The sequence below is a fragment of the Mustela putorius genome, unplaced genomic scaffold, assembly GCF_011764305.1.
Source record: "Mustela putorius furo isolate JIRA1106 unplaced genomic scaffold, ASM1176430v1.1 tig00003834_pilon_pilon_pilon, whole genome shotgun sequence".
In the NCBI taxonomy this organism is placed as follows: Eukaryota; Metazoa; Chordata; class Mammalia; order Carnivora; family Mustelidae; genus Mustela; species Mustela putorius.
In genome coordinates, this window is record NW_025421987.1 from 97,207,358 (window position 1) to 97,232,200 (window position 24,843).

General features: G+C 38.7%; 1 protein-coding gene across 1 annotated transcript in view; it reads left to right on the plus strand.

Moving 5' to 3' along the window:
- Positions 1-3,500: 3,500 nt before the first annotated feature.
- Positions 3,501-24,843, plus strand: part of SNX4 (sorting nexin 4) — a 67,354-nt gene continuing 46,011 nt past the window's right edge. The window contains exons 1-4 of the mRNA XM_004745398.3: positions 3,501-3,690; positions 18,905-19,026; positions 24,267-24,402; positions 24,480-24,629. Of these exons, the coding sequence (XP_004745455.1) occupies positions 3,550-3,690; positions 18,905-19,026; positions 24,267-24,402; positions 24,480-24,629 (549 nt within the window). The 5' untranslated portion in view covers positions 3,501-3,549. The remainder of the gene's footprint in view (positions 3,691-18,904; positions 19,027-24,266; positions 24,403-24,479; positions 24,630-24,843) is intronic.

Below are 24,843 nucleotides of genomic sequence, written 5' to 3' on the forward strand. Positions count from 1 at the left end.
TGAGGTGAGTGGGAAATGGAGGGCATTTTTCCACTCTTGAGATTTTTCCCTTTATAAATAACCCCAAACTGGAGATCACAGGTGAGGTGTTACCTCAGAGGTCCTCTTAGACTAAGATTATTCTGGAAAATGATCAATGCAGCTCAGAGAATCAATAGTTTACAAAATGCACTAAACATTGTGAAGTGTCAGGACACTTGGGTAGCTCCATTGGTTCAGGTTTGGCTTCTGCTTGGGTCATGATCCAGGGGTCTTGGGATGGAGCCCTGCCCTTGCATCACGCTCCTGCTCACTGAGGAGTCTGAGCAGACTGCTTCTCCCTCTTCCTCTCCCTCTCTCCCCTGCTCGTGTTCTCTCTCTGTCTCAATTAAATAAAATAAATAAAATCTCTAAAAAAATTAAAATCTTAAAAGATATTAAAAAATAAAAAATATAACCATACACGATTATAAGATTAAATAAATTATAGTAACTTTTTAAAGTTTATTTATTTATTTATTTAAGTAATCTCTGCACCTGAGGTGGGATTCAAATTTACAGCCCTGAGATCAAGAGTTGCGTGCTCTTCCAACTGAGCCAGACTGTTGCCCCAAATTATAGTATTTTTTTTAAAAAAGATTTTATTTATTCACTTGACACAAAGGACAAAAGTGGTGGGTAGGGGTGAGGAATAACAGGCAGAGGGAGAGGGACAAGCAGAATCCCCACTGAGCGGGGAGCCCAATGGGAACTCAATCCCAGAACCCTGGGATCATGACCCAAATGGAAGGCAGACAATCAACTGAGCCACTCAGGCACCCTGAATTAATAGCAATGCTTTACAATAAAACTGTGTAGTTTTTAAGAAGATTCTTTAGAAATATATTTAATCACATGGAAAGGTGTTCTTGCTGTATTAAGTGAACAAATTATAAAATAACATTATAGTATGATTCTATTTTTATTATATATGTATAATATTTGAAGGGATATATGCTCAGTGTTAGTGCTTATCTTTGGGTGTGGGAGTATGGAGCTTTTTTATTCTTTTTATTCATAACCATTTTCTAATTTTATTCTTTTTATTCATAACCATTTTCTAATTTTTCCACAATGAACATGTTTGATGACCATCTAATCCCTTTGCCCTGATTTTAGATTCTTTTTTTTTTTAAAGATTTTATTAATTTATTTGACAGAGAGAAAGATCACAAGTAGGCAGAGAGAGAGGAGGAAGGAGGCTCCCGCTGAGCAAAGAGCCCGATGCGGGGCTCGATCCCAGGACACTGAGATCATGACCTGAGCCGAAGGCAGCAGCTTAATCCACTGAGCCACCCAGGCGCCCCTGATTTTAGATTCTTCAAGTATCCTCTTGTTTTTCCAAATTTGGTTTCTCCAAGGCTATCTCTTAAGAAAATATAGAGACAAAGTTATATCTAGCTAACTTAAAACTGATACCAAAGTCAGTCTTGGAATTTTCATACCTCAGAAAAGGAGATATGAATTTTAAAAGGGCTGGGTGGGGGGAACTTTCCCGCTACCCTTCTAGATTCTTTTGGCTGGTCTGTTAATTGAATTGACATAAGATTAACAGTAGAGAAATAAATAATTATGTAGTATGGGAGCCCCATAAGATTACGAGACCCATGAACATGTCAGGCAATTGAAGCTTCTATGCCATCCTGAGCTAAGGAATGGCATAAGGGACGGAGGTTCAAAGGAGAGTAGGGTAATTGGTAGGACCATAAGAACAGATGTTTGATAATTAAATGTTTGCTTCGCCATGCAGATGGGTCATTTCTGGTAATAGAGTTCTTTGCGGGCCAGGCCTTCCTGAACTTTTTTAGGTAATTAAGGGAGAGGTAAAAGTAATTTTTTTGAATCTTCTGGTTTTGATTGTTTTTAGCTCAAAATAATGCACATGCCAAAGTGGCCTATTTGGGGGGTCATGTATTCTGCTCCCCCTCAGAATGAAGAGGAAACAGACATTCCTACTCTGTTTTAGTCTCCCCCCCCCCCCCCAAAATAGCGCTTAGCACTATGGCTTCCCCTGGTCGAATGCTTTGTCAAAACTTGAGCTCCCGGGCACCTGGGTGGCTCAGTGGTTTAAGCCGCTGCCTTCGGCTCAGGTCGTGATCTCAGGGTCCTGGGATCGAGTCCCGCATCGGGCTCTCTGCTCAGCAGGGAGCCTGCTTCCCTCTCTCTCTCTGCCTGCCTCTCTGCCTACTTGTGATCTTTCTCTGTCAAATAAATAAATAAAATCTTAAAAAAAAAAAAAACAACAAAACTTGAGCTCCTTTCCTCGTTCTTACACACTGCACAATGAGATACCAAAGTCACCAGCTTAGAGCGATTATCCTAAAGGCTCTTGGACCTAGTTTTTTCAGTATCTTGAAACTGGGAAAATGGCACAGGATAACCGTTACTAATCTGTTCCTGGGAATATATCCCTCTTGTGATGAACTAAACTTCTGATTTAAAAATACGTTTCCTGAGAATTTACCTAACATGAACAATCCTTGATAAACTGATGAAATAAATGTCTTTTGAGATTTGAGTAAAGGTCCTAGGTTTGGTCAGAGGAAGAGGGGAAAAAAAAAAAGATAGGGTCCTTGCCTTAAAAAAGTCCAAAGTCCAGTTGGGGCAGAAAGACATAGAAAGAAATAATTGTAAAATAATACGAGAAAGGTCTTAACATTAATTAACAAAGTGATATTAGCATTTAGACATTACCAACTGAGATTTTAAGGATGAATGGGAAATTCGCCGGGTGGGGGCGGGGCAGAGAATACAACCCAGGAAGAGCAAATTGTGTGTCATAGCTTGGAAGTATTTCGGCAGAAAGATCAGTCTCTCTCCTTGAAAAACTGATGACCAGACTTTGTATAGAAGGAACCCCCAACTAGCACACTGCCTGGCACACCGAGTGAGCATTTCCCATTAGGTTACCATAGTGAATGCGTGTCAAGGAAGCGGGTTCTGAAAATTCGGTACGAGAGGTTCGAGAGGTTCGTAGGAAACGATCAGAGATCGCCAGGGCTTTATGAAGCGCAACCGATTTCAAGCCACCCTTTGGCCAAACGCTTCACTTCCTCACTTCTCTCAGAACTGCACGTGCTAGCTTTTGCTTAATGTGTTACTCGAACTGCTGAAAGTTTTTTAATTTATAGCACCCGGAACTTTCCGGGTAAAAAAGTGGAAACGACAAGCCAGGAGGGACATAGGCTCGGACTATGTCAGACTAGGTCACACCGCGGTCTCCGATTTCTTCTAATTCAGTTTTTCTCTAGGCCTTCGCCCGCCGGAATGGTTCCAGTGTCTACTCTGCTCTTCCCCTTCTCTCCCTCAGTCAGTTCTCCCGGGTTTCCGGATCTCCAGGGCTAGCAGCTAATCCGTTCCTAAGTAGGAAAGCCTAGCCGCCTCCGTCCCGGGCGGAGAGCTTCGCGGACCTCAGTCCCCGCGAACCGCCGCGGGGCCGGGAGGCGGGGCGGGGCGGGGCGGGGCGGGGCGGGGCGGGGCGCGTTGCGCGACGGCGCAAGCGCATTGGAGCCGCCGAGCCAAACTGCAGCCATGGAGCAGGCACCTCGGGATCCCGAGCGGCAATTGCAGCCTGCGCCCCTAGAGCCGCTGGGCCACCTCGATGCGGGGCTTCAGTCTGCGGTCGGTGAGGAAGCTGAGGTGGCCCGAGACGAGAGCCCCGGGGAAGGCACGGTGAGGAGAAGGGGCGGCAGAGGCCACTGGGCCTGGTGTCGGGGCCTAGCGGGCCGGACTGGTTGGGTTGGGCTGGGCTGGCGGGGCCCGGTGGGCTCGGCCGGAAAGGCCCCACAGTGAGGGGACGGCAGGGTGGAAGGGCCGGGCTACAGGTGCAGTGAGGGGGAGGCTCGGTGGAGAAAGGGGTTGGGGGGGCGAATCCCTGAGGCTGCGGGACCAAGGGAAGGGCCGGGAGGGCGGCAGCGAAGGGAGCGGGGGGATGTGCGGGTGCGGTCCGATGGGCGTGGAGGTGGGAGCCCTGGACCCGCCCGGCTGGAGCAGGTGTGGTGTTCAGAGGTCGGGGGACCTGGAGGTTTGGACCAGAAGAGGAACACTGTTGTTCCTGGCTGTCTGGTGAGGGGTTGTGCAGAGGCGATGGCCGAACGGAGGCGCCGTGGAGGGTGGGCATTGGTGCTGGAGAAGGAAGGGAATGGGGGACTTGAGGAACTAGTTGGGGGTTTAAAAGGGTGGTTGGCTTGGTGCCACGATCAGGAAATTGAAAAGTGTTGGATTCAAGAAAAGGCAAAATAAAAGAAAATTTAAACTCCGTATTTGTAGTTTCTTCACTTGGAGGCAGTACCCTATTTCCCAGTTGAGGTTTGTCAGCTATATCCCATGCGCCTACCTGCCTTGTGAAGCCCCCGGTAATTAGTGATTTTCATTGCTTGAGAGGAGAGAATGCATCATTTTATATATGTAATTGTTTTCATTCCAAAGTGTTTTCACGCATAATGCAAGATAGTAGACCGGGGTAAAAGGAAGGGTTTCAAAAACCAGCGCGCCACATGAGACCATTCTACCCTAGAGTGTGCATTGATCATCCATTTTGCTTCTTTTTTTTCTGGAGCAGGAGTTAGTGCTAATATAAAACTGCCCATTCTTATGGTATATGGATATAGAAAAGTTAAAGTTGTTTGCTGCATGTACCTAGAAAGACTTTTTCAAGTTTAGACACCAGATAATTGGGAACTTCATACACAATAGTTGAAAGCGTCAGCTTCTTAGGGAAATGTCGAGATACACAGAGTAGCATGAAGACTTTTTGGGATGAGTTTTAAGTTTCTCATTCAATTTTTTCCGAAATGTAGAATTATTTGTGTAAAGGTCAGGATCTCATATTAAATGTGAAGAAGTGTGTGTATTCTTAGTTCATAAATTTGGCTCTTATGATTTGCTCTTTATGCAGGTTTCCATCTGTGACTTAGTTTTTGTGTTCGCCTTTAAAAAAAAAACTTATTGTCAAGTATGTCATCACAAAAGAATAAATATCTCACAAAATAATTGAAACCCTCACACGTTCTGGGTTATCGCTTACTCCCTCCACCACAGACGTAACCTTTGTCCTGCATTTTGCATTAACAATTCTTTTGCTTTTCTTATAATTTTACCATATGTATCTGTAATCGATATGTTGTTTTACTTGATTTTGAAATTTACGTAAGTGATATAATTTTACTATGACTTCCTCTCTTAGCTCAGTATATTTTTGGGATTCATCCAAAATGTGGCTTAATTCTCTTATATTCATGACTCTGTAGTCTGCCATTTTATAGATATTCTACAGTTGATTTCTTCTTGTGTTTACAGACATTGGGGTTATTATAAGATCCTTGCTTATTTCTAAAAAATTGCTATCATTAACTTCTTCCATATCTCTTAGTGCAAATGTCTAATACAAATTTAGGTGTGGGGTTGCTGGATTGTAGGGTATTAGCACATTCAATGCTAGTGGGTGGTGCCAGATTGCCTTCCAAAGTAATTTTGCCAATTTATTTTCCCATCACAATTTTTTTCTGTCTTTAGCAACACTTAATATTTTCAGACTTTAAAATATTTGCTAATCTCTTGGGTATATGTTAAAGCAGTTTTAGATTGTTTCAAAAGGCAAGGATCATAGCTTTTGTAGACAACATCATGAGTTTAATTTTGATTTGATGATGATGATAAAAATTTTCGTGGGCACCTCGCTGGCTTGTCCGTAGATAAGCGACTCTTGATCTCATGATTGTAAGTTTGAGCCTCATGTTGGGTGTAGAGATTACTTTAAAAAAAACTTTTAAAAAATTTGATTTTGGTAATTTTTTTGTGAAAGCCTTTAGATAATTAACTAATAGGAAGTCACAACTTTAGTATAAACTCCATTTATCTTAATTTAAAAGTGATTATAAATACCTTGTTGAAAAAAACCTATGTGTATTCAGTGTAAGATAGTTGAAAACCCAAAGATGCCATCATACAGTAAAAGTCATATTACCATTCATCAGTGACCAAACTTACTGGGTTTCCTAAAACAGCTTCCTAATTTTGTGGTTCTAGAGACACAAGCCATTTGGACAAATATTTTCAGTCTCAGTTATTTCAGAATCATGAGTATAAACATACATATTCAAATGTACTCTGTATATTGCCTATTCTCTTCCAAAAGCCCCTAGCTTATCCTTTGAGGGCCATCTACTCCCTTTCCCTCTTTTTTCTTTTATTAAGATTTTATTTTTAAGTAATCTCCACACCCAAGGTGGAGCTTAGACTCGTGACCCCGAGCTCAAGAGTTGTCATATACTATACCAACTAAGCCAGCCAGGCACCCCTACCTTTCCCTCTTTCTATCCCCTCTTTTTTTCCAGTCCATTTTCAATTGAGAAGTATTGTGGTAACCATAACCATGTTGTTACTGGTATTGATAGGAACGTGGTCTGAGCAGAAAGGTAAGTTAGATTTGTGGTTTGTGGGTGCTATGCGCAGTAAGCTCTACTTTTCATTTAATTCTGTAAATTAACCCCAAAAGATGGGGTTCCAGAAGAAGTAATTTTGCCAAGGTCACAGGCTAGTCAGTGGAATGGCTGGGATTTGAGCCCAGGTCCTCCTGGCTTTGAAATCAGTGCTCTTTCCAGTAAGCTATGCTGCTTCCATCAAAAAAAAAAAGTTAAAAATAGACTTGTTAATTGCTCCAATACTGTATTTAAATTTCTTAGTTTAAGTTGCAATTTTAAGAAGAAAAAAAGTATAAGAAATGTGTTGATTTATCAAGCACTTTTTCACCACAAAAATATCTGTGCCGATGGAGTGTAGAGATGCAGAAAACTTGCCTCATCAGCCTTATTCTTGACTGCAGATTTAGGCTGAGAGTCACTTGTACCATTTGCCCTACACCCAGGGGTAATTGAAGCAAGCACGGACTCACAAAACTCCTTTGGTTTTAAACATCACTAATTGGGATTCTTTAAATTCTGCTCTCAGCTCTTTCTTTTGTGGTCTCTTATTTTTCTTTCTGTGAGTCTTCAGTCCTTTTCCATTGTTTGATGAGAAATCTCTTTTTTCCTTTCATACTTTTTCACCTGTAGGGAAGAATGCATTCCTTTTTTCCCCCCTTAGTATTGTCAGTTCTATGTAAAATAATTTAGAAAATGGAAAAAATGAGAGAGGAATCCAATCTCCAAGAAAGTAGCAATTAGTCCTGGCCCAAGAAAGATGAAATAGCAAGGGAATGGAAGCAAGAGAACTTTTTAGACTGGAAGATCCCACTGAGTTGGTAATTGTTTGTCCAGAGAAAAACCCTTGCCTGCAGGAGTCAGGAGTGATTTTTCAGGGAGCACGCTCTAGGCCTGGGAGGACTGGTGGGGGCGAAGAGTTCATGGACAACTGGTGCTTACTGCTTAGCAATCTGTGTACTCCGTGACAACTTCACTGATTGGCAGCAGAGAACTGAGTAGAGTAGGCTGACACTGTGGGCAAGTTTTGAAGCTTTTGTGGGTGAGAATAACATGAAAAAGGAAAAGGAAATGTATAGGCATAGTTACAGAATGTATCAGTTTAGAAGCAGGTGATTAAATCACATTCAAGTACTTTTTCCTCATTTTTCTGCCTCAGCAGCTCGCAGAGTTTTTTAAAGGTGACTCAGTACAAAATCCATTTTCTACAATCTAACCAGCATACATATCCTTCCATACATAAATGTTGTTCGAGGAGGCAATACTTAATCATTACTTCATGTAGTACTCTCTGACATTCTTCTATTTATTATTAAAAAGAAATATTGATCACAAACCACCAAACTGATTTCATGAACCATGCATATGTTGTGACTCAGTGTGGAAAACTGTTCAAATTTATATATTTTATTTTTAAATAAAAATGTTTTCTGAATTACTGTTTTATTTTTGAAATATATATTTTATAGATAAAAAGTGTAAGAAAACAGGTCATGTATTAGAACTGTATTTTTCTTATTTATAACTGAAGTAAGCTTCACTCCTAGGCCTCATTATTTAACTTAATACCTGTTACTGTTGACTGTTGTAGACATATCCCCCTAAGAAAAGTAAACTCTTTGGGTAGCTCTTAAACTTCAGATCTTTAGGGGCGCCTGGGTGGCTCAGTGGGTTAAGCCTCTGCCTTCAGCTCAGGTCATGATCCCAGGGTCCTGGGATCGATCCCCCCATCAGGCTCTGCTCAGCGGGAAGCCTGCTTCTTCCTCTCTCTTCTGCCTGCCTCTCTGACTACTTGTGATCTCTCTCTGTCAAATAAATAAATAAAATCTTAAAAAAAAAAAAAAAACAACCCTTCAGATCTTTGACCTATACATAAGCATCAAGTGTAGAAAAAAAGATCGTAAGGAAGTATACCAAGAGTGGTATATTAACAGTGGTTAGTGCTGGGTTGTGGGATATAGGTGATTTATACTTACTTAATTTGACCTACAGTTTTCAGTTTTTATATACTAAACATGTATTACTTTCACAATAAAAAAAAACTTAAAACTGCAAATAATAGGGAATAGGGAATACTTGAGCTCCTGCTCTACACCAGGCAACTTTTAGAACTCTACCTGCATTAACTCAGTAAATGTTCTGATAACATTATGAGGTAAGTACTCTAATCCCCATTTTTCAGATGAGGAAACTGAGGCAGAGAGATTAAAAAATTTGCCCAGAGTTACACAGTTAATCTGTGGCAGAGATGGGATACAGATTCTGGCAAACTGGTTTTTATTTTTATTTTTAAAGATTTTATTTATTTATTTGACAGACATCACAAGTAGGCAGAGAGGCAGGCAGAGAGGGAGGAAGGGAGACAGGCTCCTTGCTGAGCAGAGAGCCCAATGCAAGGCTCCATCCCAGGACCCTGGGATCATGACCTGAACTGAAGGCAGAGGCTTTAACCCACTGAGCGCCCTCGGCACCCCTGGTAAACTGGTTTTTAATCTGAGGGTGAATTGATCCTACAAATTTTAATTACAAACTTTTATTTTTTCCTGATTTCCAGTTATTTTATGTTTTCTTGCTTGCTTACTTGGCCTCATGCTACACTGATTTCTTTTCTTTTTTTTTTAAGATTTTATTTATTTATTTGACAGAGATCACAAGTAGGCAGAGAGGCAGGCAGAGAGAGAGACAGAGAGGGAAGCAGGCTCCCTGCTGAGCAGAGAGCCTGATGTGGTGCTCAGTCCTAGGGCCCTGGGATCATAACCTGAGCTGAAAGCAGAGGCTTTAATCCACTGAGCCACCCAGGTGCCCCTACCCTGATTTCTTTTGACTTCTGTTTACTTTATTTGTATTTGTGTTTGTCCCATGATGTGATTGTTTTGTGGTGTTTTAAGTCTTTCTCTTATTTACCATAGGGAATTTAAAACATTTGCATTATCCTAACTGGCTTTATTTTTAGTTGATTTTCTTCTGTGAGGTTTTATACTTTCTTATTTTGGTTTCTATTTTTGCCTTTTTTTTTTTTTTTTTTTGTGGACAATAATTTCTTCGGTTTTATCCTCTGTAATGATTTGGAAAGCATGTATCTTTGTTTTTTCCTTCCCCCAAACATAACTGAAACAAAAATTATTTATGTAAATATAAATAAGAATTTTTTGAAATAATCTCATTTACAGAAATGATATTAAATTTTATAAGCAGGGGCAGTATGAAGATCCTTTTTCCCATGAACTATTTGAGAGTGAACTGCCATCATGATATGCCCTCATCTCATTCCCAGAACTTTCACTGTGAGGGGTGCCTGACCGGCTCAGTCAGTAGAGCCTGCAGCTCTTGATTCTGGGGTCATGAGTTTCAGCCCCACGTTGGGTATAGAGATTACTTAAAAACCTTCAGTATTTAGGGGCAAAAAGGATATTGTCCTATGTAACCACAATACTACCATCAAAATCAGGAAGATAACATTGATAAATGACTGCTGTCTCATCCTTAAACTTTGTTTAAATTTTGCCAGTTGTACCAGTACTGTTCCTCAGAACAAAATGATCCAATCCAGATTATATAATTAAATGTAACACATGCATGATCCAGATGCATGTGTTGCATTTAATTATATTGTCTCTTTAGTCTCCTTCAATTTGGCAGAGTTTCTCAGTCTTTACTTTGGTGACTTAGATTCTTCTGATGATTAGAAAGCAATTATTTTGTAGAATGCCCTCAGTTTAGGTTTGCCTGATGTTTCCTTATGATTAAGTTCAGGTTATGCATCTTTGGCAGAAATTGCCACTAAAGTGATCCTATGGTCTAGTTCACACATGATTTGTTTTTGCCCAGTACTTTGGAATCACATTTTCTGCCAGTCTTCAATATCAAGTTACTCTTTTTCCTTTTGTAATTAATATTTTGTGGGACCTACTTTGGGATTGAAAATATCTTGTTCTTCATCAGACTTTCTATTTGTCTTTTCAGTATGGACTCATGGATTTTATTTTTTAAAAACTTTATTTTTTTCTTTTTTTAAAATTATTGACATATAATGTATTATTTGTTTCAGGGGTACAGGTCTTACACAATACACAGCACTCACCACAACACATACCCTCTCTAGTGTCCATCACCCAGCTATCCTATACCCCCACCTCCCTCCACTCCAGCAACCCTCAGTTTGTTTCCAGAGATTGAGTCTCTTGTGGTTTGTCTCCCTCTCTAGTTTCGTCTTGTTTCATTTTTTCCTCTCTTCCCCTGTGATCCTCTGTCTTGTTTTTCAAGTTCCACATATCAGTGAGATCATGTAATTGTCTCTTTCTGACTTACTTCACATAGCACAATACCCTCTGGTTCCATCCATGTCGTTGTAAATGGCAAGACTTCAGTTTTTTGATGGCTGCATAATATTCTTGTGTGTGTGTGTGTGTGTGTGTGTGTGTGTGTGTCTGTGTGTGTGTACACACACATATATATACACCACACCTTTATCCATTCATCTGTTGATGGACATCTGGTTTCTTTCAGTAGTTTGGCTGTTGTGGATATTGCTGTTATAAACATTGGGGTGCAGGTGCCCCTTCCGATCACTACACTTGTATCTTTGGGGTAAATACCCAGTATTGTGGTTGTTGGGTCGTAGGGTAGCTCTGTTTTCAGCTTTTTGAGGAATCTCCACACTCTTTCCAGAGTGGCTGTACCAGCTTGCATTCCCACCAACAGTGTAGGAGAGTTCCCCTTTCTCTGCATCATCTATCATTTCCTAACTTTTTAATTAGACCCATTCTGACTGGTGTGAGGTGGTATCTCATTGTATTTTTGATTTCTGTTTCCCGGATGCTTAGTGATGTTGAGCTTTTGTCATGTATCTGTTGGCTATTTGGATGTCTTTTTTGCAGAAATGTCTGTTCATGTCTTCTGTCCAATTCTTGATTGGATTATTTGTTCTTTGGGTGTTGAGTTTAATAAGTTCTTTATAAATTTTGGATCCTAGCCCTTTATCTGATATGTTATTTGCAAATAACTTCTCCCATTCTGTTGGTTGTCTTTTGGTTTTGTTGACTGTTTCCTTTCCTTGCTTATCTTGATGAAGTCCCAATACTTCGTTTTTGCCCTTGTTTCCCTTACCTTTGGTGAGGTGTCTGGGAAGAAGTTGCTATGGCTGAGGTGGAAGTGGTTGCTGCCTGTGTCTCCTCAAGGATTTTGATGGATTTCTGTCTAACATTGAGGTCTTTCATCCATTTTGGGTCTGTTTTTGTGCATGGTGTAAAGAAATGGTCCAGTTTCGTTCTTCTGCATGTGGCTGTCCAATTTTCCCAACACCATTTGTTGAAGAGATTGTCTTTTTTCCATTGAACATTCTTTCCTGCTTTGTCAAAGATTAGTTGACCATAGAGTTGAGGGTCTATTTCTGGGCTCTCTATTCTGTTCCATTCATCTATGTGTCTTTTTTTTTTTGTAGCAGTACCATGCTGTCTTGATGATTACAGCTTTGTAATAGAGCTTGAAGTCTGGAATTGTGATGCCACCAGCTTTGGCTTTCTGTTTCAACATTCTTTTGGCTATTTGGGGTCTTTTCTGGCTCCATATAAATTGTAGGATTATTTGTTCCATTTCTGTGAAAAAAGTTGATGGTATTTTGATGGGGATTGCATTGAATGTGTAGATCATTCTAGGTAGCATAGATATTTTAACAATATTTGTTCTTCCAATCCATGAGCATGGAATGTTTTCCATTTCTTTTTGTGTTCCTCAATTTCTTTCATGAGTACTTTATAGTTTTCTGAGTACAGATTCTTTGCCTCTTTGGCTAGATTTATTCCTAGGTATCTTACGGTTTTGGGCACGGTTGTAAATGGGATCAACTCCTTAATTTCTCTTTCTTTTGTCTTGTTGTTGATGTATAGAAATGCAATTGATTTCTGTGCATTGATTTTATACCCTGACACTTTACTGAATTCCTGTATGAGTTTTAGCAGTTTGGGGGTAGAGTTTCTGGGTTTTCCACATAAAGTTTCATATTATCTGCAGAGTGAGAGTTTGACTTCTTTGCTGATTCGGATGCCTTTTATTTCTTTTTGTTGTCTGATTGCTGAGGCTAGGACTTCTGGTATTACATTAAACAGCAGTGGTGATAGTGAACATCCCTGCCATGATCCTGACCTTAGGGGAAAAGATCTTGGTTTTCCCCATTGAGAATGATATTTGCTGTGGGTTTTTCATAGATGGCTTTGATATATTGGAGTAGGTACCCTCTATCCCCAAACTGTGAAGAGTTTTGATCAAGAAAGGATGCTGTATTTGTCATTGTCAAATGCTTTCTCTGCATCTGTTGAAAGGTTCATATGGTTCTTGTTCTTTCTTTTATTAATGTGGCTGGTTTGTTTATGTTGAACAACCCTTGCAGCCCAGGAATAAATCCCACTTGGTGGTGATGAATAATCCTTTTAATGTACTGTTGGATCCCATTGCCTAGTATTTTGCATCTATATTCATCAAGGATATTGGTCTGTAATTCTTCTTTTTGGTGGGATCTTTGTCAGGTTTTGAGAGCAAGGTCATGCTGGCCTCATAAAATGAGTTTGGAAGTTCCCCTTCCACTTCTGTTTTTTGGAAGAGTTTCAGGAGAACACGTATTAATCCTTCTTTAAGTGTTAGGTAGAATTCCCCTGGGAAGTCATCTGACACTGGGCTCTTGTTTGTTGGGAGGTACTTGATTACTGCTTCAGTTTCCTTGCTTGTTATGAGTCTATTCAGGTTTTCAGTTTCTTCCTGGTTCAGTTTTGGTAGTTTATACATCTCTAGGAATGTATCCGTTTCTTCCGTATTGTCTTGGCATGAATAACTTTATTAAGGTGTAATTTATATACCATAAAATTCACTTCTTTTAAGTATCTAATTAAATAATTTTTAGTAAAATTACAGAGTTTTGTACCCATCACCACAATCCAGTTTTATTTTTTTATTTTATTTTTTTTAAAGATTTTATTTATCTATTTGACAGACATAGATCACAAGCAAGCAGAGAGGCAGGCAGAGAGAGATGTGAAAGCAGGCTCCCCGCTGAGCAGAGGGCCTGATGTGGTGCTCAATCCCAGGACCCTGAGATCATGACCTGAGCTGAAGGCAGAGGCTTAACCCAATGAGCCACGTAGGTGCCCCAGCACAATCCAGTTTTAGAATATTTCTATCATCCCCCCAAATCACTACTGATTGGGGAGTACAGTTTAATCCCAGAACCTCAAGATCATGACCTGAGCTGAAGTCATGCTTAACGGACTGAGCTACCCAGGAGTTCCCCAGGTGCCTCTCTCTTAGGGTCTCTTGAATAGTAAGTTTTTAATTTTGATGGAGGTCTGGTATATCACTTTTTTTCCTTTTTGGATTGTGCTTTTAGTATTATATCTAAGAACTCTTTGCATATCCTAAGATCACAAAGATTTTACTCCTGTGTTTTTTCTAGAAATTTCTTTCTTAGCTCTATATCTGGGCCATTTTGAGTTAATTTCTGTCTGCAGTGTGAGTAAAGGGTCTAAATCTTTTTGGGGGGTCATGTGGACATTTAGTGGTTTTAGCACCATATGTTGAAAAGACTCTATTCTCTATTGACTTGCCTTGGTGTGTTTGTTTATTTCATTGTTTCAAATCAGTTGACCTTAAAAAAAAGAAAAGTCAATTGATCTTAAATGTAAGGGTTTATCTCTGGATTCTCAGTTCTGTTCCATTCATCTCTCTTCTTTCTGCCAATACAACACTGTCTTAATTACTTTTACTTTTTGGTAAGTTTTGAAATTGGGTCCTATAACTTGTCCAAAATTGTTTTGGCTATTCTAGGCCCTTTGTATTTCCATATAAGATTTAGGAATAGCTTATTAGTTTCTACAAAAAATCCTGCTTGATTAATTATTTTTGAAGGACCAGTATATTAATATGTTTAAATATTTTCAAGCATGTTCTATGCATGATTCTCCTTTGTCATTTGAAATTTATTGTAAAGTCTAAAGCAGATTTGATATTTATTCTTTTGTAGGGGTGTTATTTCTTATTTTTCTGCCTTAATCTTGTTGGAGTGTTTAGCTTTTCCAGTTCATTATACATGGACCACATGCCTTTCAGTTTGAAGGGTTATAATTTTTTTCCAGTCCAGGAAAGATTTGTTTGTTTGTTTGTTTTTAATCTTTATTTTTTAATTTTTTTTTATAAACATATAATGTATTTTTATCCCCAGGGGTACAGGTTTGTGAGTTGCCAGGTTTACACACTTCACAGCACTCACCATAGCACATACCCTCCCCAATGTCCATAATCCAACTCCCTCTCCTGACCCTCCTCCCCCCAGCAACCCTCAGTTTGTTTTGTGAGATTTAAATAATACAGATAGGGACACCTGGGTGGCTCTGTTGGTTAAATGTGTGCTTTTGGCTCAGGTCATGATCCCAGGGTCCTAGGATTGAGTCTTGCATCAGGCTCCTTGCTCAGTGGGGAGCCTGCTTCTCCCCACACCTGGTCTGCTTGCTGTTTCCCCTGCTTGTGCATACGTGCTCTCTCTCTGACAAATAAAATCTTTAAAAATAAATAAATTAGGGCGCCTGGGTGGCTCAGTGGGTTAAGCCGCTGCCTTCGGCTCGGGTCATGATCTCAGAGTCCTGGGATCGAGTCCCGCATCGGGCTCTCTGCTCAGCGGAGAGCCTGCTTCCCTCTCTCTCTCTCTGCCTGCCTCTCCATCTACTTGTGATTTCTCTCTGTCAAATAAATAAATAAAATATTAAAAAAAAAAAAAAAAAAAAAGAAACTTTAAAAATAAATAAATTATACAGGTGATTATTGTTTCTGTTCTTTTTCTTCTAATTTCTTCTTTAAGGACTAACATTGTTTAAATGTTGGTTCTTTGGGTTTTTTAAAACCATATTTCATCATTTTTACCCTTTTTGGTCTTTTTTCCCTCAGCATTCTACAGAAGCTTTGTAACTATGTTATGTTCTTACTGATTTGATTTCTTGCAGTGTGTTTTACTGTCCAATGATATCTTATATTTTTTCTTTGCATTGTTTCTTTTCCAGTTAGCTCCACGTTCATCTCAATTGGCCTGTTTTTTTTTCCTATAATTCTCAATATAACAATAAGTGTAATTTATTTTCTTTAGTGTTTGATTTAATAAATAAGATTAAATAAGTCAAATCCCATAAACACTAACTCTTTTCATCTATAATCCTAAAAGTTATATTAAGGTTAGTTTTTAGTTTTTAGTCTTAGAGTGACTCCATGCGGGCTGAGAATTCTTCATGCAAGCAGTGAAGGCACTGGGTTTCATCTGTCTTTCCATCCCTAATGATTGACATGGTAGATACTCAAGACATATTTATTGAATTAATAGTTGCTTTTGTCACTTTATCTCCTTTTGTGCTTTTACTATTTCTTAGTGGTTTGCAACATTTTTAAAACTTTAGATTATATTCATTTTATTATTTTTATTTTTATTTTTTTATTTTATTATTATTTTTTTAAGATTTTTGTTTATTTGACAAAGAGATGACAAGCAGGCAGAGAGAGAGGAGGAAGCAGGCTCCCTGCTGAGCAGAGGAGCTTGATCCCAGGACCCTGAGATAATGACCCGAGCCGAAGGCAGCGGCTTAACCCACTGAGCCACTCAGGCGCCCCGATTATATTTCATTTTAGATAATAGATTATATTCATCTTTGAGTTGGAAATAATTTCATTAGCCTTTTAAATATGTTCTTCTTCTACATTTATTTAATCCTAGATAGTAAGTCTGAATTCAGGTAGAAAGTTGTGATTGACAAATCATGCATCTATGTTTGGGATGTTACTCCTTTGTTCTTTCTTTAATGATATTCTTTACTCTGATGAGAAGTTGGCTTTGAAGACATGTCAACTAGTCTGTCTCTCAAACATGTCCCTGGGCTCATCTTCTAGTCAAGTCAGTCCATCTCTAAATTTGCTCAATGTATCCTTTTAACAATTGTGCTTCCAGTTGGGTTATTCTTGGTACTCTTTGTGTTTTACTGAGAGGATAAACAATTTTATATCATCTTCCAAGTACTTCTGGTATTATTGTTGTGTTCCTTTTTTCATTCTTTAGTTTTTATGATAGCTGGTTTTCTTCTTTTTTTTTTTTTTCCTCCTTTGGATGGTAGGAGGGTAAATTCATGACTCAGATGCATTATCTTTTTGGCTGGGGATCTGATTTGCTCTATTAGTCATGTGTTTCCAGTATTGGAATTTTTCACTGGCATAGATGGTGGTAAATCAAAGTGTTTGGCTATGGGCCAAAATTAGAATTATATGTGTGTGTGTGTGTGTGTGTGTGAGAACCACTGAGGGCTTCATAATCTTAATTTTGGGTGATTTGTGCTTATTTCTTGAACTTTATTTTGGTTGAAGTATTTCCTTATTTTTTTCTCTCAGTAGCTAAACATACAACTTATACTTTATAAAAATGTTTTACTTGACAACTGAGTGTTTCTGTTTTTATTGACTAATAATTCTATTCCATTGGGTTAGCTCTTAGTTCTCTGCCCTTTTTACCATCTTTTAGCATTTTTCTTCAGCATTTTAGGGGTACTTCCCAAATTTAGTCATCATTTTAGGGGTACTTCTTAAATTTAGCATTTTAGGGGTACTTCCTAAATTTAGTCATCATTTACTTTTTTGCTATACCACATAGTCTTTTCTCTTCTCATAGCACCAAGGTTTAATTTTCTGTATAAATCATCACCAGTGGGTTTTACCATAGTTTTTTCTTTTTTCTTTTGGGGCATCCATCTTTCTACTTCTGTCTCTTGTTAACCTGAAAATAAAGAGACACAGTGAGAAGCAAACAAGTGTTTATTTGGGATTAAAGAATTGCAATTTGGGGATTAAGATTCAGGTAGAAACCCAAATAATATACTGCTTCTAGGGTGAAGATAAGGGGTTTTTATAAGGAAAAAGAAGGGGGGGGACGGGTACAGGAGTTAAGATAAAAAAAGGCTCAACCCTTAGTTATACATTGTTTTATTACAGATTCTGTCTTCAGAAAGTCCATAACCTATGGACTTGTGGACAGGATACTTGTTCTCCTGAATTCTCAAGCAGTTGCTTAAAACACTTGCTGTTTTCCCTAGTCCAAAGGTTTTGGTCTGGTATGAGCAGAAGCGCAGATAATGCAGTTATTCTGCAGTGGTTTCTTGGCTCCCTTTTAAAATCACTCCATTCAGGGACGCCTAGGTGGCTCAGTTGGTTAAGTGTCTGCCTTCAGCTCAGGTCATGATCCCAGGGTCCTGGGAGCAAGCCCCTTATCGGGCTCCTTATTCAGTGGGGAGCCTGCTTCTTGCTCTGCCTGCTGTTCTTCCTACTTGTATTCTCTCTCTGTGTCAAATAAATAAAATAGAATAAAACGGTTCCATTTATGTCAGTTTTTGACATCCTTCTTTACGAACTGCCCTCAGTTATAATGTGCAGTGTTTGTAATTAAAACCACCTCCGACCTCTGAGAAAGAGCAAGGGGGAAAAACCCAAAGCACAGCAGTTATCACAGGGTCTCACTTTATCTTCCTTGTTTAGACTTGGAGTTACTTCCTCAGTGGCACACTTTCTTCACATACGGCCTTTGAATTACTGGTGGTGGTTTGTTGTTGTCGTTGTTGTTCTTTTTTGTTCTTTATCATAGACCTGGGGATGTTTTAGCAAGAACAGAGAGGGGTCTGCTGTTAAACCTTGCTGCTGTCTGACAAGTGGAGCCTATTAACCACTGCCAAAGCGTTTAGGCGAATTTCACATTGGATATAATTAAAAAAATAATAATAATAAAGTTGAATTTAAGACAACTTTTTTTTTTAATTTAACTTATCTGCTGAAAATCTTGCCTTTTGGCATATGTATAGTATTTTCTTTTTGAGGGACTGAGGTTTAACTTTATTAAAACAAAAAATTAGATTTTAGGGGTGCCTGAGTGGCTCAGTTGGTTGGACGACTGCCTTCGGCTCAGGTCATGATCCTGGAGTCCCGGAATCGAGTTCCACATCGGGCTCCCAGCTCCATAGGGAATCTGCTTCTCCTTCTGACCTTCGCCTCACTCATGTTCTCTCTCACTGTCTCTCTCTCAAATAAATAAATAAAATCTTAAAAAAAAATTAGATTTTAATATCGAGAATTATTCATCTTTATATAAAATGTTTTTAGATTTTTTTCTTAGGCATTTTATATTGATTTATTCTTGGTCACTGAGACAGAATGTTTGTGTTTTAATAATTAAATTGTGTGATATATGTTAAAATAGCTTTTGGAAAAGTTTGGTGTGCTACAAAACGCTGCTAATGAGACGTATATCATTTGCTGCTGTCATTTAGTAACCCCTAGCAACTTAAGAAACGGAAGAAATTTGCTTGAAATATGTACTAACAATGGATTCTATTATAATAGCTGTTTTTTTTCTTTTTGAATACTGTCTTAAAAGTTTTGTGGTTCTTCTTCTATTTGTTTTTGTCCAGATGACTGAAAATAATTTTTGGTTGAAGAAGATAGAAATTAGTGTTTCAGAAGCAGAAAAGCGAACTGGAAGAAATGCCATGAACATGCAAGAAACATATACTGCTTACCTCATTGAAACAAGGTGGGTGATGAGAATTAGATAGAAAAAGCTTTGTCTGGTAGCTGTTGATGCAAATTATGTTGCTTAATGGAATTGTTTATAAGTCATTGTCTTTTTAGGTTTTGGGTTTTTTTGTTTGTTTTCAAAGAGAGCGAGATAGTGTGTGCATGCTGAGTGGGGAGGGGCAGAGGAAGAAGGAGAGAGAGAATGCCAAGCAGGTTCCACACTCAGTGTGGAGCCTGACATGGGGCTGAGTCTCAACCCTGAGATCATGACCTGAACCGAAATCAAGAGTCAGATGCCCCAACTGACTGAGCCACCCAGGCGCCCTGTTTCTTTACTTTTTAACAGTTAAACAGTTGTGTCTTTTTCTATAGTACTCTTGGTAGCTCTCTCTCTCTCTCTCTATATATATATATACACACACACACACACACACACACACACACACACACATATATTTTTTTTTTGTAGAAGGTTAGTGGAATACTTCTGGGATCTGAAATGTTACTTGATACATGCTTTGGAGGAGATTTTCACATTAGATATAATAGTCCTTGTGCGATTTTGGGAAAGGAGATCTGGTTCCCAGGTGTGTATGAAGTGGACTTAGGTAGGTAAGATGGTTAGCAGAGAAGTATAGGAGGAGAGAATGACAGTCTAAATGCTGTCTCATAGGAAAGAATTGATTGAGACTAGAACTTTAGGCTCAGATAAAATTGAAGAGTAAATTGTGAAATAAAACTCGGAGCGGGCACCTGGGTGGCTCAGTGGGTTAAGCCTCTGCCTTTGGCTCAGGTCATGATCTCAGGGTCTTGGGATTGAGCCCTGTATCAGGCTCTCTGTTCAGCGGGGAGCCTGCTTCCCCTTCTGACCTTCCCCCTCTCATGCTTTCTCTCTCTCTTTCTCTCTCTCTCAAATAAATAAATAAATGAAATCTTAAAAAAAGAACAAAAAACAAAACAAAAAAATACTCAGGATACCTGCGTAGCTCAGCTAAGGTCATGATCTCAGGGTTCTGAGATTGAACTCTGCATTGGGCTCCCTGCTAGGCAGGAAGCCCGCTTCTGCCTCTCCCCCTCCCCCTGCTTGTGTTCCGTCTCTCACTGTGTCTCTCTCCATCAAATAAATAAAATCTTAAAATTAAAATTCACCAAAAACATTGTCTTTTATCTCATTAAGAAAAAGTTAAAGGAGATAGACTGTTTTGCCTAGAGAAAGGCAAGACAGGACTGTATTTTGCCAGTTACAGTTTATATAAAGGTTATATACCAACTAGTTCTTTTCTCTCTGTGAGACTGAGCAGAAATGCTTTGTGTTAAAATAAAGACATGAGATTTTTTATAGCCAGTAAAATAAAGTAATAGAACATGTAGTGTTACATTAGTTTCAGGTGTACAATGTAGTGATTCAGCAGTTCGATATAGTGCCTAGTGCTCATCACAATAAGTGCCCTCCATAATCACCTGTTTAATCCATCCCCCCACCAAAATAAGGTCATTTTGTGACGTATCTACATATGTGTATCACAGAGATTTTTTCAAAATTAATTAATTTATTTATTAAGTAGGCTCTTCACCTAGCTTTGCTCACAACCCTGGGGCTTTGCTCACAACCCTGAGATCAAGAGTCACATGCTGTGCTGACTGAGCCAGCAGACACCCCTCACAGAGATTTTTAAAGTAATTAAAAAAAAATATGGTCCCATTAGAGGGTTTTGTTGCCGTTTCTTTTTATTTAAGTTAAATTGGCTACTTAAAAAAAAAAGAAATCATACTTTAGAAATTAGTGTTAACTTTAGATTTTTAAGTAAATTATTTTTTCCTGATTTTTTTTTTTTTACTATGAGGTAAAATTGACCTATAACATCATAAGATAATTTCAGATACACAACACTACCTTGTAGTATCTGTACAGATTGTAAAGTGATCACAAGTCTAATAAACTAACATCTGTCACCATACAGTTACAAAACTTTTTTTCTCATAATGGGAACTTCTAAGATTTACTCTTAGCAACTTCCACTTATGCAGTAGAGTATTATTAATTATACATGCGGCAAGTTCTTAAATATAAAACTTAAAAGGATATTTTTATTTTTAGTATGTGAGTATTTTATCACCCAAATAAATAATGAAATTTACTGTTGATTACTTTTACCGCTGGAAGAGAAATCTTGATTTGAATAGAATAATTAATTGTTGTTTACTTTTGACTTTGAACTGAATAGAGCATCATAATTTATAATTCGGAGTTAGGAGTGTCCATATTTGAGTAATATAGCTATACTCTGAATGAATATTTAAGTGGATCATCAGTAAGTGTGTGGTACACAAAATGATTATTGGGTTGACTTTCACAATTGTATTTCTTTTTTTTTTTTAAAAGATTTTATTTATTCATTTGACAGAGAGAGAGAGAGATCACAAGCAGGCTGAGAGAGAGGGAGAAACAGGCTCCCTGCCGAGCAGAGAGCCCGACCCGGGGCTCGATCCCAAGACCCTGAGACCATGACCCGAGACGAAGGCATAGGTCTAACCCTCTGAGCCACCCAGGCACCCCTGTATTTCATTTTTTTAAAAAAAGATTTTATTTATTTATTTGAGAGAGAGAACATGAGCAGGGGGAGGGGCTACGGGTGAGGGAGAAGCAGACTCCCTGTGAGCAGGGAATTTCCACACAGGGCTTGATCACAGGACCCTAGAACCACTACCTGAGCTAAAGGCAGATACTTAACAACCGAGCCACCCAGGCGCCCCGGGTCACTGGTTTTTAATTTCTCTAGAGATTTTTGGTTTTTCGTTCATAGAATAAGAACTCTTTTAAAGTAGATAAGAATATGCCTCTTTCAGAATTGATGGTTTAGGAGCAGTATGAAGTTTTCTGATTCATAAAATGGGGCTAATGATATAGTCCCTTCTGAGCATTAAATGTTGCATGTAAAACTGGGTATATGCTATTAAATAGTTGTTAAATGAGTGGATAAATGTGTCAGTTTTAGGTCTCTCCTAAGTCTCTCCTATGTGTTTAGTCAGTCTCCAAAAGCTAGACTTGGCCTTAAATGGCCTTAAAAAAAAAAAACAACAAACTTAATCAGGTCTTCTTTCTTTCTTTTTTCAAAGATTTTTATTTATTTACTTGACAGAGAGAGAGAGGGAGAGAGAGTGTATGAGCAGGGGGAGCGGAGGGCAGAAGGATAGGGAGAAACAGGCCTCTTGTGGAGCAGGGAGCCTGATGCGGGGCTTGATCCCAGGACCCTGGGATCATGACCTGAGCCGAAGGCAGATGCCTAACTGGCTGAGCCACCTGGGTGCCCCTTAAGCAGGTCTACTAACAGCCTTGTAGGTCTATTTCTTAAAGGCTATATTAATAATCTACATTAATCTGTTGATAGCAAGAAGTAGGTTCTGTTGGTAATGATTTTGAATAATTTGAAACTTGATATTAACCCACATATTTTTTAAGCTAAAGTCTGAGAATCTGAATTGGAATAGTATTAGTCATAGCTAATGTTTGGGTTAACTCTTTTTTTAATTTTTAAAAATTTTAATAGTATTTTTTTTTAAAGATTTTATTTTATTTGACAGAGACAGAAATCACAAGTAGGCAGATTAGTAGGCAGAGAGAGGGGCTGAGCAGAGAGCCCAATGTGGGGCTCGATCCCAGGCGCCTCTGAGATCATGACCTGAGCTGAAGTCAGAGGCTTAACCCGCTGAGCCACCCAGGTGCCCCTTAATTTTTAAAAATTTTTATGTTATTTTAAGATTTTATTTATTTGTCAGAGAGCACAAGCAGGCAGAGTGGCAAGCAGAGGCAGAGAGAGAAGCAAGCTCCCCACTGAGCAAGGAGCCTGATGTGGAACTCCATCCCAGGATCCCAGGATCATGACCTTAAGCAGAGGTAGCTGCTTAACCAACTTAGCCACCCAGGCATCCCAGTGGATTAACTCTTTAAGATGAATTATGATTTGATAATTTGTGTTTTTGCCATGGGTGCCATTTGTACATTTGAATTTCCTGTTTTGTTTCTTTTTTACTTATATGCAATGATAAAATTTAGTGGCAGACCTAATATATAAATGATAAAAACACTGAACATCTATTGTGCTGAGCATGACATGATGTATATACTTTCTTAAAACTACTTTATTCCAAGACGGATTTTTAGCTTCTGTGCCTTTATGCCCTAGTATACACATGAACATTGCGGTGATATGTGCACTTCTTGGAGGGCCTGAAAGTTACTGTTAAGCAACCAGTTAGAAAGTAGGAAGGTCCCAATAATGTTTAGAAGACTAATGCTCTCTAAGAATGATTATACTAGTAGAAATTTTTTTTTTTAAGATTTTATTTATTTATTTGACAGAGACTACAAGTAGGCAGAGAGGCAGGCAGAGAGAGAGGGGGGGGAAGCAAGCTCCCCACTGAGCAGAGAGCCCTGATGGGGGGATCGATCCCAGGACCCTGGGATCATGACCTGAGCCGAAGGCAGAGGCTTTAACTCACTGAGCCACCCAGGTGCCACCAAACTGACTTCAAATATCTTTGGTGTGATTTTACCTAAACTTCTCCCCAACTATAAGTGGAACTTTTATATGGCATTGCTTACAGCTCTCTATGTTAAAGATAAGACTAGAAATGAATTTTTACATCTCCCCCTCCCCCCCACTCTTTCAGAGTTAACATTTTGCCTTTGAAGATATTTCCTGGTACATGGATGCATCTGATTTCTTTATAACTTTGAATCAAGGTCTTTGCGGTGTCTTGGTCTTTAGCATGAATGTTGTTTCATTGTGGCAGAAATGTAATTAAAAATACTTTTTATTAAATGAAACCGTAGTTAAGCCAGATTTTACCCTATTGTAAAATCAATTACTATACATTAACTGAATTATTGTACATTGAGACTTTTAGTATGTGCTTAAAATAATTATTTCTCTGGAATTCAGATAGGTTTTCTGTAGCAGAAGGGAAAGTGGTTAGGAGTAAGGGCTTTGGAATCAGATAGATTTGAGTGCTTTATCTAGAGATCTCTGTGATTGTAGGAGCAGTAGCTACTTTCTCATCTATAGCATGGAGTTAATAATCTATGCTTCACAGGCTGGTTAGGAGGATTAAAAAAGATACTACATGAAAAGTTCTTCACTGAGTGCCTTGTTCGTAAGCATTTAGTAAATGGAGTTACAAATCTTGGTGGAGGTTGTGTGGTTGAATTTGTATTTTTAAAAAAAGTAATAGAGGTCTTATTCTGTTCCTTTTCAGGTCAGTTGAACATACTGATGGTCAAAGTGTCCTAACAGACTCACTGTGGAGGCGGTATAGTGAATTTGAATTGTTGAGAAACTACCTTTTAGTTTACTATCCCCATATTGTTGTGCCACCTCTACCAGAAAAAAGGGTAAGAAATGAAACAGCAGTGTAGTTCAGAATTAGAGAGTGCTGAGACTGTTCTTCATGACCGTTTTGTTTACCTAGGCAGAATTCGTTTGGCATAAACTCTCCGCTGACAACATGGACCCTGATTTTGTGGAAAGACGACGGATTGGCTTGGAAAACTTTCTCTTGAGAGTTGCCTCGCATCCCATCCTTTGTAGAGACAAAATCTTCTATTTGTTTTTAACACAGGTATTTTTCTTTTATTTATTAGTCTTTTAAAAAAATTCATTTTTTTTCCTTTTAAACTGTAGAATCCTTAGGCTTAGGTATCTCTTTGCAGCAGCTTTAATATACATTTATTCATGTTTTTCAGTTCATTTTGATTTTTAAAATTATTAGGTTACATCACTCAGCTGACATTTTTAAAAATAATTTTTTAATTTTTTTTGTAAACATATAATGT